Below are 15,026 nucleotides of genomic sequence, written 5' to 3'. Positions count from 1 at the left end.
TCAGGGCCGTATTTGCCACTAGGCACTTGAGGGCACCTGCCTAGGGCGCCAGGATGCGAGGGGGCGCACTTAAGCTAGGGTTTTTTTCTTTTATTATAAAAGTCCGAGGTCAAGTGACTGCCCCCCCTCCTCCCTCCCTCCTTCCCGCCCCCCTCCCTGAAGATGTCATACTCACCTTCCTCCAGCGGTGGCTGCAACTCCGTCTCAGCGCCGGCAGCGCGTCCTATCTTCAGCGGTCACGTGGTACCGCTCATTAAGGTGATGAATATGCGCATATTCATCACCTTAATGAGCGGTACCACGTGACCGCTCATACAGGAAGGAAGACGCTGCAGAGATGCCTGGAAGCTCTGCGCCGCGTGGTGAGTTTGACAGGGGAGAAGGATGGGGGAGCCATACACACAGGGGAGGAGGATGGGGGAGCCATGCACGCAGGGTGAGAGGAAAGAGGAGCCATGCACGTAGGGGAGAAGGATGGGGGAGCCATGCACGCAGGGTGGGAGGATAGGAGAGCCATGCACGCAGGGGAGCAGGATGGGGGAGCCATGCACACAGGGGAGGAGGATGGGGGAGCCAAGCATGCAGGGGAGGAGGATGGGGGAGCCATGCACGCAGGGGAGGAGGATGGGGGAGCCATGCACGCAGGGGAGAAGGATGGGGGAGCCAGCATGCAGGGGAGGAGGATGGGGGAGCCATGCACGCAGGGGAGAAGGATGGGGGAGCCATGCACGCAGGGTGAGAGGATAGAGGAGCCATGCACGCAGGGGAGGAGGATGGGGGAGCTATGCACGTAGGGTGGGAGGATAGAGGAGCCATGCACGCAGGGGAGGAGAATGGGGGAGCCATGCACGCAGGGTGAGAGGATAGAGGAGCCATGCGTGCAGGGTGGGAGGATGGGGGAGCCATGCACGCAGGATGGGGGAGCCATGCACGGAGGGTGGGAAGATGAGGGAGCCATGCACACAGGGTAGGAGGATGGAGTATAAATATGGAGTATAAATACTGGGCCCTATAGGGGGGACACAGTGTGAGAGGACAGTGTGAAGAGGGGGGCCGGTATAGAAAGGAGAGGTCAGTGTGAAGAGTATGTACCATAAGAGGGACAGTGTGGGGGTCATATTTTGTGCAGACAATATAGTGAGGGACAATTTTTTATTCAGGAGCATTATAATGACACTTGCATCTTTAAGGGCATCATGTGGAGATTTTCTGCAAAAGAGCGGAGAAGATGGAAGTCTGCAGAGACGAGCTGTGGATGAGAAAACTCATCATGTGGTCTGGACAAGATGAAGAAAATAAGAACGGCTCCAGAGGCGACGTCATCTATAAGGTACCTGGATGTAAATGTTATTTGTGATGCTAACTAACTCTCGTGTTTTTATTTATGTTAGGAGCATTAAAGGGGATGTCCAGGTTTGTGATGAGTCTGCAGTCATTCTATGTGACTGCAGACTTCTGAATTCTCACAGTGCGCACTGCACGCTGTCAGAATTCTCTCATGCTGGGGATTTACATTAATGCGGTCACATGCTGACTAGACATGTGTGGCCTCCGTAAGTGAAAATGAATTAAGCGTGGCCGGGCACATCTAGTCGGAATGTGGTCAGAACAGTATACAAATCACATGCTTGTGCTGACATGACCGTCCACCAGCAAGGGAGAATCCTAAAAGTGTGCAGTGCATGCGTTTTGAGAATTCAGAAGCTGCGATGTCAGGATTCAGCTCTGCAGGTTCCAGTAGTCGTCACATGGACACGTCACTCATATGTGATTTTCATACTCATAGTCCTGTGACAACGAGCTTCTCTTCCCGCTTCTCTCAGTTTTTCACTGAACATTGAGAGCTATAGGGAGAGCAGCTCGTGGGCACATGACTGAGTGTGCAAATCGCATATGTCCTTGGAGAGAGGGGGGCACCAAAATGAATTCTTGCCCCGGGTGCCAGAAACCCTAGATACACCTCTGCCGGTATGCTACTTCGAGCGGCGATTACCGGGTCTGGTGGAGGGAGGTCTGTGCACTGTGCAGCACAGGCAGTGACTGAGGGTGTGCACAGAGAGAATGGAGACCCGGAGACTGCCCGTCCCAGTCTACGCCGTAGCCAGGAGCCCTCATTATCATAGGAATATGTCAGTTAATAAATTGTTTTTCTAAAGCTTTATAGTGTAGTTTTAGGTCAGAGGGATGGTTGGGATGAGCTAGGAAGGTGCAGGGACAGGTAGTGATGACTACTTGCGGACATGTGCGGCAATTGCGGTTTTGCACTTGCGGTGATACAAAAAACACTGCTAGCAGTGTTTTTTTCCATTGCTGCAAGTACCCCATTTGCCGGATCGCGGCAAAACCGCAAGTGCCGCACATGTCTGCAAGTCCCATAGGGAATGAATGAGGCCGAACTCAGGGTTGCCGTAAGTGATCCATTACGCGGCAGATGCGGAAAAACTGCCGGATCTGCTGCAAAAGGCGACTTTCACATCAGTGATTTATGGCAAAGTCACTGCCGATAGTGTCATACTCACCAATGGGGGAGGCAGCACTAAAAGTGCCTAGGGCAGCAGAAACTCTAAATACGGCCCTGTTTACATTAATGGAATAATTACTGCTGTTTATTCTCAAAGCATTTCAAAGTACAACTCACATCTAAATCAGGAGAACCTCAACATAAACTTATGGTCCTCCTGATGAAGAAGTATTTTCTAACACGTTTGAGAATAAACCATAATACCTATTCCGCTAATGTAAATCTAGTCTGGACACCCTGATTCATTGAGAAGCGAGTAGTGCAGCACAGCCGCCTCTCTACACAGCATTTCAAAATATAATAAGTGATACTTTTTCATTCTCAATGATATTACATAGCTGTTGGGTACAGAACTGCAATGGCTGTTGTCTATGAAACCCTTCACGACCTTTGACGTGCTTGTGAAAAGTTGTGGCCCTGCCCTTGATGCAGGTTGGCACGTCAAGCGCATATCCCCCCCCCCCCCCCGGTCATGATGTCTGATTTAATCAGCCATCGTGTGACTTTAACAGCTGACAACCTATTAAATTCAGCTGTCAATCTTTGACAGCTGCAGGGGCACGTCATCCTACCCTCCTATTGGCTAATTGTTTTTCCTACAAATGTCTGACATTTTTTTTTACCACTTAAATAAAAATAAACATGTTTGATATCTATTTAATCGTACTGACCTGAAGAATCATATTGCCAGGTCAGTTTTACCATACAGCCAACACTGTAAATAATTTTTTTTTTTAATTTGTGAAATTGCACTTTTTTTGCAATTTCAACGCACTGGGAATTTTTTTCTCACTTTCAAGTGCATCGCATGATAAAATGAATGATGTCATTCAAAAATATAATTCGTCCATGAAAAACAAGACCTCTTGGAAAAATAAAAAAGTTAGGTTTTGTATACTTTTACATGGCCAGTTTGTTCTTCCATTACTGAGAAATCAGCCTTTGAATTCATATGCAAATGGAGCTGTAGATCTGAAACTTTTGTCACTCCAGCTCCATTCCCACATCCTCCTGTTGAATTCGGACAAAGCAGTTGTCAGTTAAGCAGGAGTAGGCATTGCTGGGTGGGGAATAGACCTGGAGTGACACAGGCTTCAGATCTACAACCTCATTTATATATCAATTCAAATGCTGACTTCTCAGTAATGGAGGAACAAACTGGTCATGTAAAAGTATTGCTAGACTTGTCTTTGAAGGAACTACATTTGCATATAAATAGTTTGAGGGGTGAAATTCTGTCGACAGATTCCCTTTAAAAATACAACCCCGTGTGTTGTGAATTCCGTTCTTGGGCTCCCTCCTGTGGTTATGAATGGTACTTTTGGGAGTTCTGCCCTTGGGCTCCCTCTGGTGGTTTCGAGTGGAACTGCTGCTCTTGGAGTTTGGCCTGGCAGCTGACTTCACTAATCGGCTCCCTTGGCCTTTCTATTTAACCGGGCTCTGGTCTGTAATTCATGCCAGCTGTCAATGTTTTCCTAGGTTAGACTCAGTCCTCTCCTTGGATTTCCCTGATGGCCGTCCATGTCAGCATAAGATAAGTTCTTGCTAGTTCTTGTACTTACTGTTCAGTTTAAAGTTATGTCTCTTTTTGTCCAGCTTGTGATTATGAAATATTCAGGCTAGCTGGAAGCTCTGGGGAAGCAGAATTGCCCCTCCACACTGTGAGTCGGTGTGGAGGTTATTTTTGTAATCTCTGCGTGGATTTTAGGGTTTTATATACTGACCGCACAGTGCCCTTTACTATTTCTGTCTATCTAGTCAGTGTTGGCCTCCTTTGCTAAAATCTGTTTTCATCCCTGCGTTTGTCATTTACCTCTCCACTCACAGTCAATATATGTGGGGGGCTATCTTTCCTTTTGGGAATTTCTCTGAGGCGAGATAGTTTTCTATTTCCATCTTTAGGGGTAGTTAGTTCTTAGGCTGTGAAGAGGCGTCTACGGAGTGACAGGAACGTCCCACGGCTATTTCTAGTGTTTGTGTTAGGATTAGGGTTTGCGGTCAGTAAAGCTACCACCTCCTCAGAGCTAGTCCATGATCTATTTTACCCTCCAGGTCACATCAGTGCTGCTCCTTACTCACCAGGTCACATCAGTGCTGCTCCGTACCCACCAGGTCACATCAGTGCTGCTCCGTACCCACCAGGTCATATCAGTGCTGCTCCGTTCCCACCATGTCACATCAGTGCTGCTCCGTTACCACCAGGTCATAACACCCGTGGATGGTAATACAGAGAAAGGATTGTACATTTTTTAATTGATATATTCTCATTATTGATGCTTCCTCTCTATTTGGGGACAGTCTATGACAATCTGATATGTATTGATTTATTTGGCACAAACCTGAGTAAAACCCAGAGAGGAAACGCGCAGCTATAATCATTTCAATCCGGTCAACAGTCTGGCTGAGGCCCATGAGCACAGCACTGACCAGCGGCAGCACTGCGATACATAGCTGGCACTTCTTCCTGTAGTAGAAATGTGGACAATAGTATAACATAGTGCGGATATATTTCACTATTTTCACTGGCTACAGCAGTGACATGTCATCAGAGGTGGAAGTCAGAGACTCCTGGCTCTGTTTTCTGGCTCGGACAGTTCAACATTTAGCTGGTATTTTACATTCATATGTTTACAATATTAGTGAAAAAAGAATTCACACCATTCCCTAGGTTATTCATCACTGTCACCCACTGCCTTAACTTGGACAAAATTAGGTTGTCAACTTCTGAACCTAAATTGTGCTTGTTTCCATTCACTGACAGCCAGCAGACATCTTGAAAATGTTGAAGGCTTGAAACAAAACGTATCTTAGAAATTTGCTACCATTTTTCTTTACAATATTAAAACTTTATTCTAATTTGCTCAATGTTATGTTGCTGTCATCTTTACAATTCAGAAGAGTAAGCGGAGTAGTTGGAAATTCATGTACCATAAACAATAAAAATGGTCAACTCCTTTCAATAGCTATTATTATATAGCATAAATTATTATAATTATGGGGCACTCATAAAACAATAGATACAATACACATGCAAGTAGAAAAATAAAATAAGTAAATGCTCAATTTCAGTTGGATTTTAACAAGGTCCCCATTTACAGTACTTACTTCCCAAATCTTCCGGTTAGGTAGCCAGATGCAGTGGATCCTATTAGACCACCGATGCTGAATACTGAAACCACCAAAGACCATATCAATGTAAGGGATCCACCAGTGATTCTGGTCCCGTATCTTCTCATCCAAGTGTCATTGATGAACTGTTTGATAAACTAATGTGATAGTAACAATATATGAGGTCAGTAAAGGCTGAACTGGAAGTCGGAATTAATAGAAATGATAGTACAAGCTAGCAACATCACAGTTCCAATCTCCTAGCACTCATTACTCTCTCTGCATTGTATTCTGTATCTCTGTCAGCTGAGGTCTCTAGAGGTTTACGTCTTCAGTCTGCAGCCCATCCTACACGTGACTAGGGTGGGCTGCAATTTGAATTATATCAGGGATTCCATTTGTATATTATTTTGGGGAACCCCTTTAAATGGTTAATGTGACATCTGTGTCAGTGGCTGCCCTGACTCTGCTTCTGCTGCTGGGTGGTGTTGTACTTTCGTTGCACACAACATGGTGTGACAACACTAGTCCAGTCTTCTCTGGGACTTGTAGTACCATTCAGGCTAGGAAGTCAATAGTTAACTTCTGCTTGTGAGTGCTTCTTTCTGTTTAGCCCAGGGTTACAAGTTATTTAATTTCTTAAAATCCTGCTATCTACTGCCAGTTGTAGTTAATCTAACTTTGGTTCAGTCCTGCTTTTTCAGCCCTTGCCTAGTCTGTTTTTATTCCTGTTATAAGACCTCGGACTGTATTTTGATCATCCTTCAGCCTTGCGATTCTGTTCTTGTTTGTGACTTCCTGGTTTTGACTTATGTTCCTGATTACCTTCTGCCAGCTCACTGCACTGGCCAGCAGCCTACTCTGTTTATCCAATCCAGGGGTACCTATACAGAGGAAGGGTGGAGACCAGGGCGAGCATTGGAATCTGGTAGATAGAGTGACTAAGCCTTTCCATGGAAGCCCTAGTAAGAACTGCCAAAGTACCACTAAAAGTGCCGTAAGTTATAGCTATAGAACATCAATTGGAGCTATCTCTGAACACTGCAGTTAGTAGCAAGCACAAGCTACATATCACATCTGGCACCTGGTATGGTGCGAGCTCAGCTCTTAAGCCCACTCTTACGTAACATCAGTAAGGGGTTAAACAATGATTGTAGTGGAGGTGCACACGCTAGATTTCTGGTCCTTTCAGATCTCTTTTACCGTGATCAGTGGAGGTTCCAGAAGTCAGATTTTAAATGATCAGTCAGTTATCTTCTATCCTATGCACTGTACAGGTGATAATTTACAAACTTGGTACAGTCCCATTTAAAGGGGTTTTCCCACAAACAAAAATATTGGAATAATAATAAGACCTACAATTGGATGTCTTTAAATTAAATGTACCTGTGCTGAAATAATATTATAAATGTGCCCCTGTTATGTACTGTGTAATGTTTGTGTCTCACTGTACAGAGACAGATCATACCACATCTCCAGGCCGGGTGGGGGAGGAGGGGTGGTAAAAAAAATACAGACATTACAGCTAGAGGCGCCCTATCTGTCCCTACCTCCCAGATTACTTCTAATGGTGAAGATACCAGAGCCACATACCTTGCTGAGCTCCTGAATTAGCCCTTAATCTGATCCCTCCCCACCCAGGGAAGTGGCTAGTAGTAGTGAATGTAAATACACCAATCAGACTAATAAGGAAATACAGGGATAAAAGAAAATACTGTAATATATTCCCATTAATTTACAATGCCAGATAAAACATGCCCATTTGAATTTTGGGCTTCGCATGCCACCACCATCATGTCCACAGCCATGTCATTATGTGGCCCTCGCTTCACATTTTCAAAGGGCTAGCAGGTGCCGTGAAACCTGAATTTTGTGAGCTTCACTGTTCATTTTGGCCACCGGTTCCCAATGGAGCCACTGTCATAGCGGGTGAAGCCGCTGCAAGGTGAATATAATACAGAAGTTGGGGGAGCTGTAAATTGGTTTCTACCAGACACCAAAAGCTTTAGAATTAAATTCTGAATACAGTGTATGCAAGTGAGGGCCTGTATTGTGGTCAGTCTGTCAGGCCTGAAACTCATGTCAGGAACATGTGCAAGCCTCATTGTACTTTGAAGCAGCCTCCTCAAGGGAAAGAGACAGGAGTGCCATTGACCAATCTGCACAAGCCTACGCAGTTCTTCTGGAAATTACCAAACCAGGCAGAATGTATCTTTTGCATGTGCAGTGCAGCGGTATCCTTGCTGTGCAGTGAGGAGGCAGTGACCTGGCAAAAGTTCAAAATAAAGTCTCTTTTAATGTACAGCGTACTCACAAACAGTAAATTGGATCCTTCGGATCGCAGCCAGGAAAACGAAGACAGTCCGTCACCCATTGCCATGGGTTAAGGCACTGCCATGTACGCTGAGGGTGCCAGGCCTTTTGGCTCCGCTTGGCCCTGTGTTGCCTCACACAGGTAGTGCTCTGCAGAGCCGTCTGCTCTGCCTGCGCGCAAGATCAAAACTGACACACCCAACTCTCTGCTGCAGGGGTTTTTACAAAAGAACCTGTTGGAAAACCCGGGCCGGGGAGGAAACGGACTGCCCCGCTGCCGTACTGTAATCTGTTTCAAAAATAAAAGTCCAGAACAGGTTTTCTTATATTTGCCCTGAACACATAGAATGTCCAAGACCAATACTCACTTTTATTTTGCATTGCAATATCAGCTATGCCTGTGACTGCAATGCACTCCCACGGCCTCCATATGCTTCTTTGACATCCTGGGGGACACATAGCGACCCTCACGTATAACACCGGTCATTGCCTCACACATGGTTTTGAGCAACAATGGAGTAATTACAGGACATGTCCCAGAGAGTGTCGAGGTCTTTGGAGTGTATTACTTAGGTGACAGGGAGTGCTACAGAGCTCAGGTATAGGCCTTAGCGTGGCAATGACCATGTTCCAATATTTGTAAGTCTGCGGCCTGAATAGGTCTGTGGAGTGTATTAACCCAGTCTCTTAGACGTACATAAAATGGCCAATACCCCACCACCATTTTTTGTAAGGAGTAAGGACCCAAATTTAGAAAATGTAAGGGAAGCGACAGTTTAATAAAGATACACAAGTCTCATCTATGAGCCTGGAAAAGTCAGCAATGGTCTTTGTCCAGCACCGGACAATGTAAAATGCTAACACTTAAGTATGTCCTATCTAACTAACAATCTGTGAACAGGCATATATGCTGACAAGGAACAACTGAACGCTGCACTGGGACAACAAACTAGACGTGGTTGCTGACTCTTGTGTCTGTGCAACTGCAGGTTGTGGACAGGAGGCATCAGCACCTCCTTCCTGGACAGCAGATAGGGAAGGTTGCAACACAGGGGAAGGGGCAGTGGTTTCACCATCAGACACAGATTTTGTACCCAGGCGTTCCGCCAACCTACTGGGGTGCTTAGCTGCCATATGCTTTTGCATTCTGGTAGAGGTCAGGTTTGCAGTGTTCTTGCATCCATAATTTCCCACGGGATCAATAAAGTGTATCGTATCGTATCGTATTGTATCTTTTTAGCTTGGTTTGGCAGATGCTGCAAATTACAGTTGTTTTGTCTGGAGGAATTTCAGAAAAAACTGCCATACAGGGGAACAATGCACCCTTGGCCTATTATCTAGCCGAGTTGGGGGCTCTGTAGAACAGTTGAATGAGTTCTCCTGGTCAAACCACTACCTCTTGTTACCTGTTTTCATGCTACGGATCCATCCCTCTCTGCACTGCTGTGCTCGCTAAGCTCGCTAGGCGTGCCACCATGCTAGGTTGGATCAGTGGCCTCATCTGATTCTCCTTCTGAGTTGCGATTTTAGGCTGACCTGATGGCAACTGTGTGTCATGATTATCCTCGTCCTCTCCAGACATGAATTGACCTTCCCCAACGTGGCTTTCTCCTGGCTGTGGGTGCTCAAATGTTTGGGCATCACTGCACTCCACCTCCTCATGACCCTCTTTAGTGGTGCACGTTGAGAGGCCTGACTGCTGGATAAAAATACTTATTTATTTAGCCAATAGAAATTTTTTTGGATCTTTTAGATCGCCCTTATGAGACATGCAAACAGCAGACTCAGGGAAACTGCTGGTAATTAGTGACATTTCTGTAGCTCAACAGGTTTGCGCCACTCACACAACTGCTAGATAAATAATAGCTATTTAAGCAATAGACAAGGAATATTATTTAGCAATTAACTTTTAAAATGGATATGCTAGCACTGAGGAATATTATTTAGCGGTAAAAAATAATTTTTTAGGGCTGCTACACAGGAATATTATGTTGCTCCAAAAAAATTGGTTTTGTATGTGCTGGTACTATCTAATATTATTTGCCTCTAAAAAGAGCTGATTTGTATATTATGGTAGTGGATTAAACCCTCCTTATTTCTCCCTTAAAGTGACGAGAGCAGTGTTGCACCGGTCCTGGCATTGAGTGCTGGGTATCAACTGTCAGAATCAGCCCCTGTGCACGGGCGATCGTCATTATGTATCCATACATCCAAGTTCGTTAAGTACTAGACGACCTGGTCCCATGGATATATCCAAGGTCCTAAAGGGGTTCCAAAAATGCAGGGAAATGTTTTACTTCACAAAAAGAAACAGCTGTCATCCCATGCAGTCCTGCCTGTATAGTCTTTAGCTTCCTCCCCTGTCCAGGAGCTGTGGTGTGATCAGATCATGTTCCTGCACGGTCAGACACGGCCATTACACATTACACAGCAGGGACACATGTATAAGATTATCTCAGCACAGGAACATTTTATTTAATCACATCCAGTTGTGGAAATTATCATTATATCAAGATCTATTGATTAAAATGAACTGTTGTTTGTGGCAAAACCCCTTTATGGATGTGTGTTGTCAATTAATTTGCTGATATTCTAGTAGAAACTATCAAAATTGTAAATTTAATTATGGCCACTAATAGATGCTGTAATTCAGATCAGTACAAAATCAGAAATGTGACACATATATACAAAACTTCACAAACTTTTAAGGGAACCTGTCACCAGAAAAAAATGCTATTAACCTGCAGATATGAGTTTAATCTGCAGGCTAACAGCATTTTTAGCCTGCCCATCGCCCTCACTTTCCCAAACGCTGTGGGGAGAAAGTGAAATTTATTCTCCTAGCAGAGTTCCAGTTTCAGTCATGGGAGCGGGGCCGGTGCTTGTTCAGTCACTGCTCTGAGTATATAGACCGGTGGCTGTAAAAGCGTCACCGGCCATCACTGAGAGCCGGCCCCAGTGCAGAGCCAGTGTCAGTCAGGGCTGAAGGCACGGCTACAGCTGCCACTCTCTATACTCACAGCGGTGACTGAACAAGGACCGGCACGGCCCTCGTGACTGAAACTGGAACGCTGCGAGGGGAATAAAGTTCATTATCTCCCATCAGCATTCAGCTAAGTGCAGGCGCCGTGCAGGCTAGTAACGCTATTAACCTGCAAATTAACCCCATATCTACAGGTTAATAGCGATTTTTTTCTGGTGACAGGTTCCTTTTAAACTGTAAAATATTTTTCTAAAGTGAATATGCACTGTATAACTAAACATGCACTTTTTAACTGAATTTAGAACATAAACTGACAAAGTTCTTTAATATCTACTTGAACGGAAAGTCTAAGGCCAATGAAAATGAACAGGTGCATGCTATATGGAATACTATACCCTATTGCACTAGTGGAAAAGATTATGAAGAAAGATGATTATTCTCACCGGAGATGGAGAATTAAGCACGGACATGTGATAACCGTACTGAAATGTACCGCCGATGCCCAACACAAACAACATCAGGAAAAGGTTTCGGTGCTGCACCTGACACAAAAGTAAAAGAGAGATGCATTGATATATGATACTCTGGAAATACAGCTCTGGCAAAAATTAAGAGACCACTGCAAAATGTTCAGTTTCTCTGATTTTTCTCTTTATAGGTATATTTTTGAGTAAAATGTAAATTGTTCTTTTATCCTATAAACTTCTGACATATCTCTAAATTTCCAAGCAATACATTTTGTATTTTTTTTCTGACAAAGAAAAATGGTCAAAATAAAACAAACAGTGCTTTCAAACCTCAAATAATGCAAAGAAAACAAGTTTATAATCATTTAGAAACAACGATACTAATGTTTTAACTCAGAAAGAGTTCAGAAATCAATATTTTGTGGAATAACCATAATTTTTAATCACAGCTTTCGTGCATCTTGGCATGCTTTCCACCAGTTTTTCACACTGCTTCTAGCGCAAAAATGTAAGCAGTTCTTCTTTGTTTGATGGCTTGTGACTATCCATTATCCTCTTGATTACATTCCAGAGGTTTTCAATGGGGTTCAGGTCTGGAGATTGGGCTGCCCGTGCCAGGGTTTTGATGCGGTGGTCTCTTAATTTTTGCCAGAGCTGTATAGTGACAAGTCAGCATTTGGACATGTTCATACACTGCACATTTACTGAAGATTTTCTCACTTGAGTATAGAAAATACATTTGCAACATGTCAGTTTTATAGGGTGAAATCTGCAGTAAATCTGCTTAAAAATCTGCATGGATTCTAATGCAAGCCAAAGCCCGAGTACTCTAATAGTAAACTATAATGGAAACAATTGCATAGCTTTATCTAACAAATACTGAGGTAAAAACTGACCAAAACACTGACATGTGAAGGTGGCTATGAGCAGGTTTCATACAATCATATTTTTAAATATAGTACATGTTATTTCAGTCTGTGGAAGCTCATTCAGACATCTGATAAATTCTCGTGGTTTTCCCGGATAGCACATATACCTATAAGAGTCTGTGATTTTTCAAGGGTTGAATCAAAATTGGTAATGCAAGTCTATGGGTCCATGAAAAACCGTATCACTCTTGGATGCCATTTTCATGGATTGTCAGAAAGGAGAAGGGGGAGAAACCTTTTTTCACTCAACGTATGAGACAAACTGATGACACTTGGCCCATAATCTGATCAAATGCTCATCAAAATCTGATCAAAATCTGTCTGCTTTTCTTGTATGTTAGAAAATCGGATGTGTGAGTGAGGCCTAATGCTAAGTGTACCGCGTCTGTGCTCTTAACCCACAGTATGTGTTGGAGGCTTTTCCAAACATATAATGTAACATTCCAATAGGATATAACTCACCAGAGACAGGCCAAAACCATGATCTTTCAGCCTATATCTGGCCGGTTTGTGTCTACATCTTATTTCTTTTACTTATAGGAAAGTACCGAAGACTCTGGTATACATTTTATCACGATAGTTCTTATGGTGGACGGATGCTTAGACATCTATCCTGTGGCCACTGTCAGGCACATGCCTCCTGAGCGCATGCACCCGACAGAAGCCACAGACGCAGTATTTACCTAGCTTATTATAGAGCCTATGTTACCATGTAAGGCTATTTACACATGCATATAAAATAAATGCTTTGAAAAATGAAGCATGCCCTACTTTCATCCGATTTGTAGGAGGAAAAAGACACATAGCTGTAAAAAATATGAATGCATCAGTAATTCATCAGTATTGCTTTTGTTTTTGTTAGAGGCTGTCCCATGTAATTATATCACCTCCCTAAAAAAAAAACAGGCCACTTATTTCAGATCTGTAAATGTAGTCTTTTTGCTTAGTTTTTGAACTAAGCAGAAACTAAAAGTTTTTGAGTAGGTTTGAATTTTTGAATAGCATTTAGACAGTTTCTGCCCAGGTTCTTCTCTGATTCTGCTCCAAAAACTCCTTTAAAAAGTCGGTGTGAACACACCCTAATATTCATACAATACTTATGATATGATTTTGCATCATTGTGTGAACAGTGTGTCACCCATAATGTTTTATGATATTTCAGAACCATATTGCAATCACTTGAAGTTCAAGCTGTCCTAAACCTTAAATTACATGTAGCATTTGCATTTATTTTTTGCAGCCAATTTAAAGAATGGATGTTAAAAAAACTGTGTAATTTCCATTACCATGTTTTCTCTGCTTAGATTTCATTCCTGGTTTAGGCTTATAACAGGAGAAAAAAAAGGAGCATGCCAAAATATTATTGGACTGTGGACCACAGGCCGAAGAGGAAAGGCAACATAATGGGCTACCTACCTTATAGGACCTACAAACCGGACTCAATGTAAGAATTGAGAGGGCAGGTCATCCATAATTTCAGATAAATTCCGATTGAATATTAGGAATGCGCTGGGAATGGACCCAATAAAGTGATAAGACAGATGGGATGTAGGAGCCTAACATTTTACATAAGTTTTATATAGTACACTCACCAGCTCTGAAGCCAAGCTGTCCATAGTTATCACTACTGAAACTGTCTTCTCTCCTGGTAGTCAATTGATTGTCCTAAAAAAAAAGACAACTTCAGATCTATGCAAGGACGACTAGATCACAAGTGCACAGTCTGATGGTAGTAAGGAGTTAGAGTAGATTTTAAGGCACCCAGTGACCGCATGGCAGAAGACAGAGAGGTATGAAGTATGACAAAACATTAACAGCCATTACACAGGAAACATCAGGTGATCAGTGGACCCAAAACTCTGCTAAGCAAGTACAGTACATTGATGCGGAAACGGAGTGATGCGACCAGGATTAAACAAAGGACGGCAATAATTACAGTACTGATCTCTCTAGCCCTTTGTCACTATGGCACTGTTTGACTCACATTTCTTATAAGAAACAATTACGATGATGGTAAAAGCTCTATATTGTGAAGTGTACTGGTCAAATGGTGAAAGGTTTGTATAAAAAATGTGTCCAGTTTTCAAATAGCCCAATATGAAATTAGTAGAGGAAAGTTCCACGGTTAGAATAGTCAACTAGAGCTGGGAGCAGCTTCAAAGAGCATCGGTAACTGAAGAACCTGGCAAAACAAATGTGCCATCTTGTGGCAGCAGCTGATTATAGCTAGGCCATGGACAAGATATAAGACAGTGGTCCCCAAACTTTCTAACCTTAAGAGCCACATTTAGGTCTAAGAGTTACAGAAGTCTCGAGCCACATGCAGAACCCCCAGAGCAGTGACATCCATTTCTTGCCTCCCTCCTCTTACCATAATTACTCCCATAGCTCCATTATAATGACATCCAAAAGCTGTCACACCAAGGCAGTATATTTACATCCAGGGTTTCCTACCTTACCCCCATTCCGTATTCTCCCACCAAGCACTCCCACCACACTATTATGTACAGATTTATGTACCCACCTAACCGGCAGTATCATTCAATCTCATCCAGATCTACTCTTTTGTGGGGGGCTACTCAGAAAAGTCACCATCTGGAGTCCTGCTCTTCATAGCTGGTTGCTAGATTTAGTGCTTATGCACCGAGCTGGCAGACAAGTGTGATCCACACGTCGTGGGCCCGAGAGCCACAGTTTGGGGACCC

General features: G+C 43.5%; 1 protein-coding gene across 1 annotated transcript in view; it reads right to left on the bottom strand.

Moving 5' to 3' along the window:
- Positions 1-14,049, bottom strand: part of LOC143814595 (solute carrier family 2, facilitated glucose transporter member 11-like) — an 83,692-nt gene extending 69,643 nt beyond the window's left edge. Inside the window, exons 1-4 of the mRNA XM_077293460.1 lie at positions 13,914-14,049; positions 11,369-11,467; positions 5,627-5,787; positions 4,861-4,985 (exon numbers count right to left, since the gene is read on the bottom strand). Coding sequence (XP_077149575.1) covers positions 4,861-4,985; positions 5,627-5,787; positions 11,369-11,467; positions 13,914-13,937 — 409 coding nt within the window. The 5' untranslated portion in view covers positions 13,938-14,049. The remainder of the gene's footprint in view (positions 1-4,860; positions 4,986-5,626; positions 5,788-11,368; positions 11,468-13,913) is intronic.
- Positions 14,050-15,026: the final 977 nt, after the last annotated feature.

This window comes from Ranitomeya variabilis, chromosome 1, assembly GCF_051348905.1.
Source record: "Ranitomeya variabilis isolate aRanVar5 chromosome 1, aRanVar5.hap1, whole genome shotgun sequence".
Classification (NCBI taxonomy): Eukaryota; Metazoa; Chordata; class Amphibia; order Anura; family Dendrobatidae; genus Ranitomeya; species Ranitomeya variabilis.
Note: the sequence above shows the minus strand (reverse complement) of the source record. Positions and strands in the feature narration are given on the sequence as shown.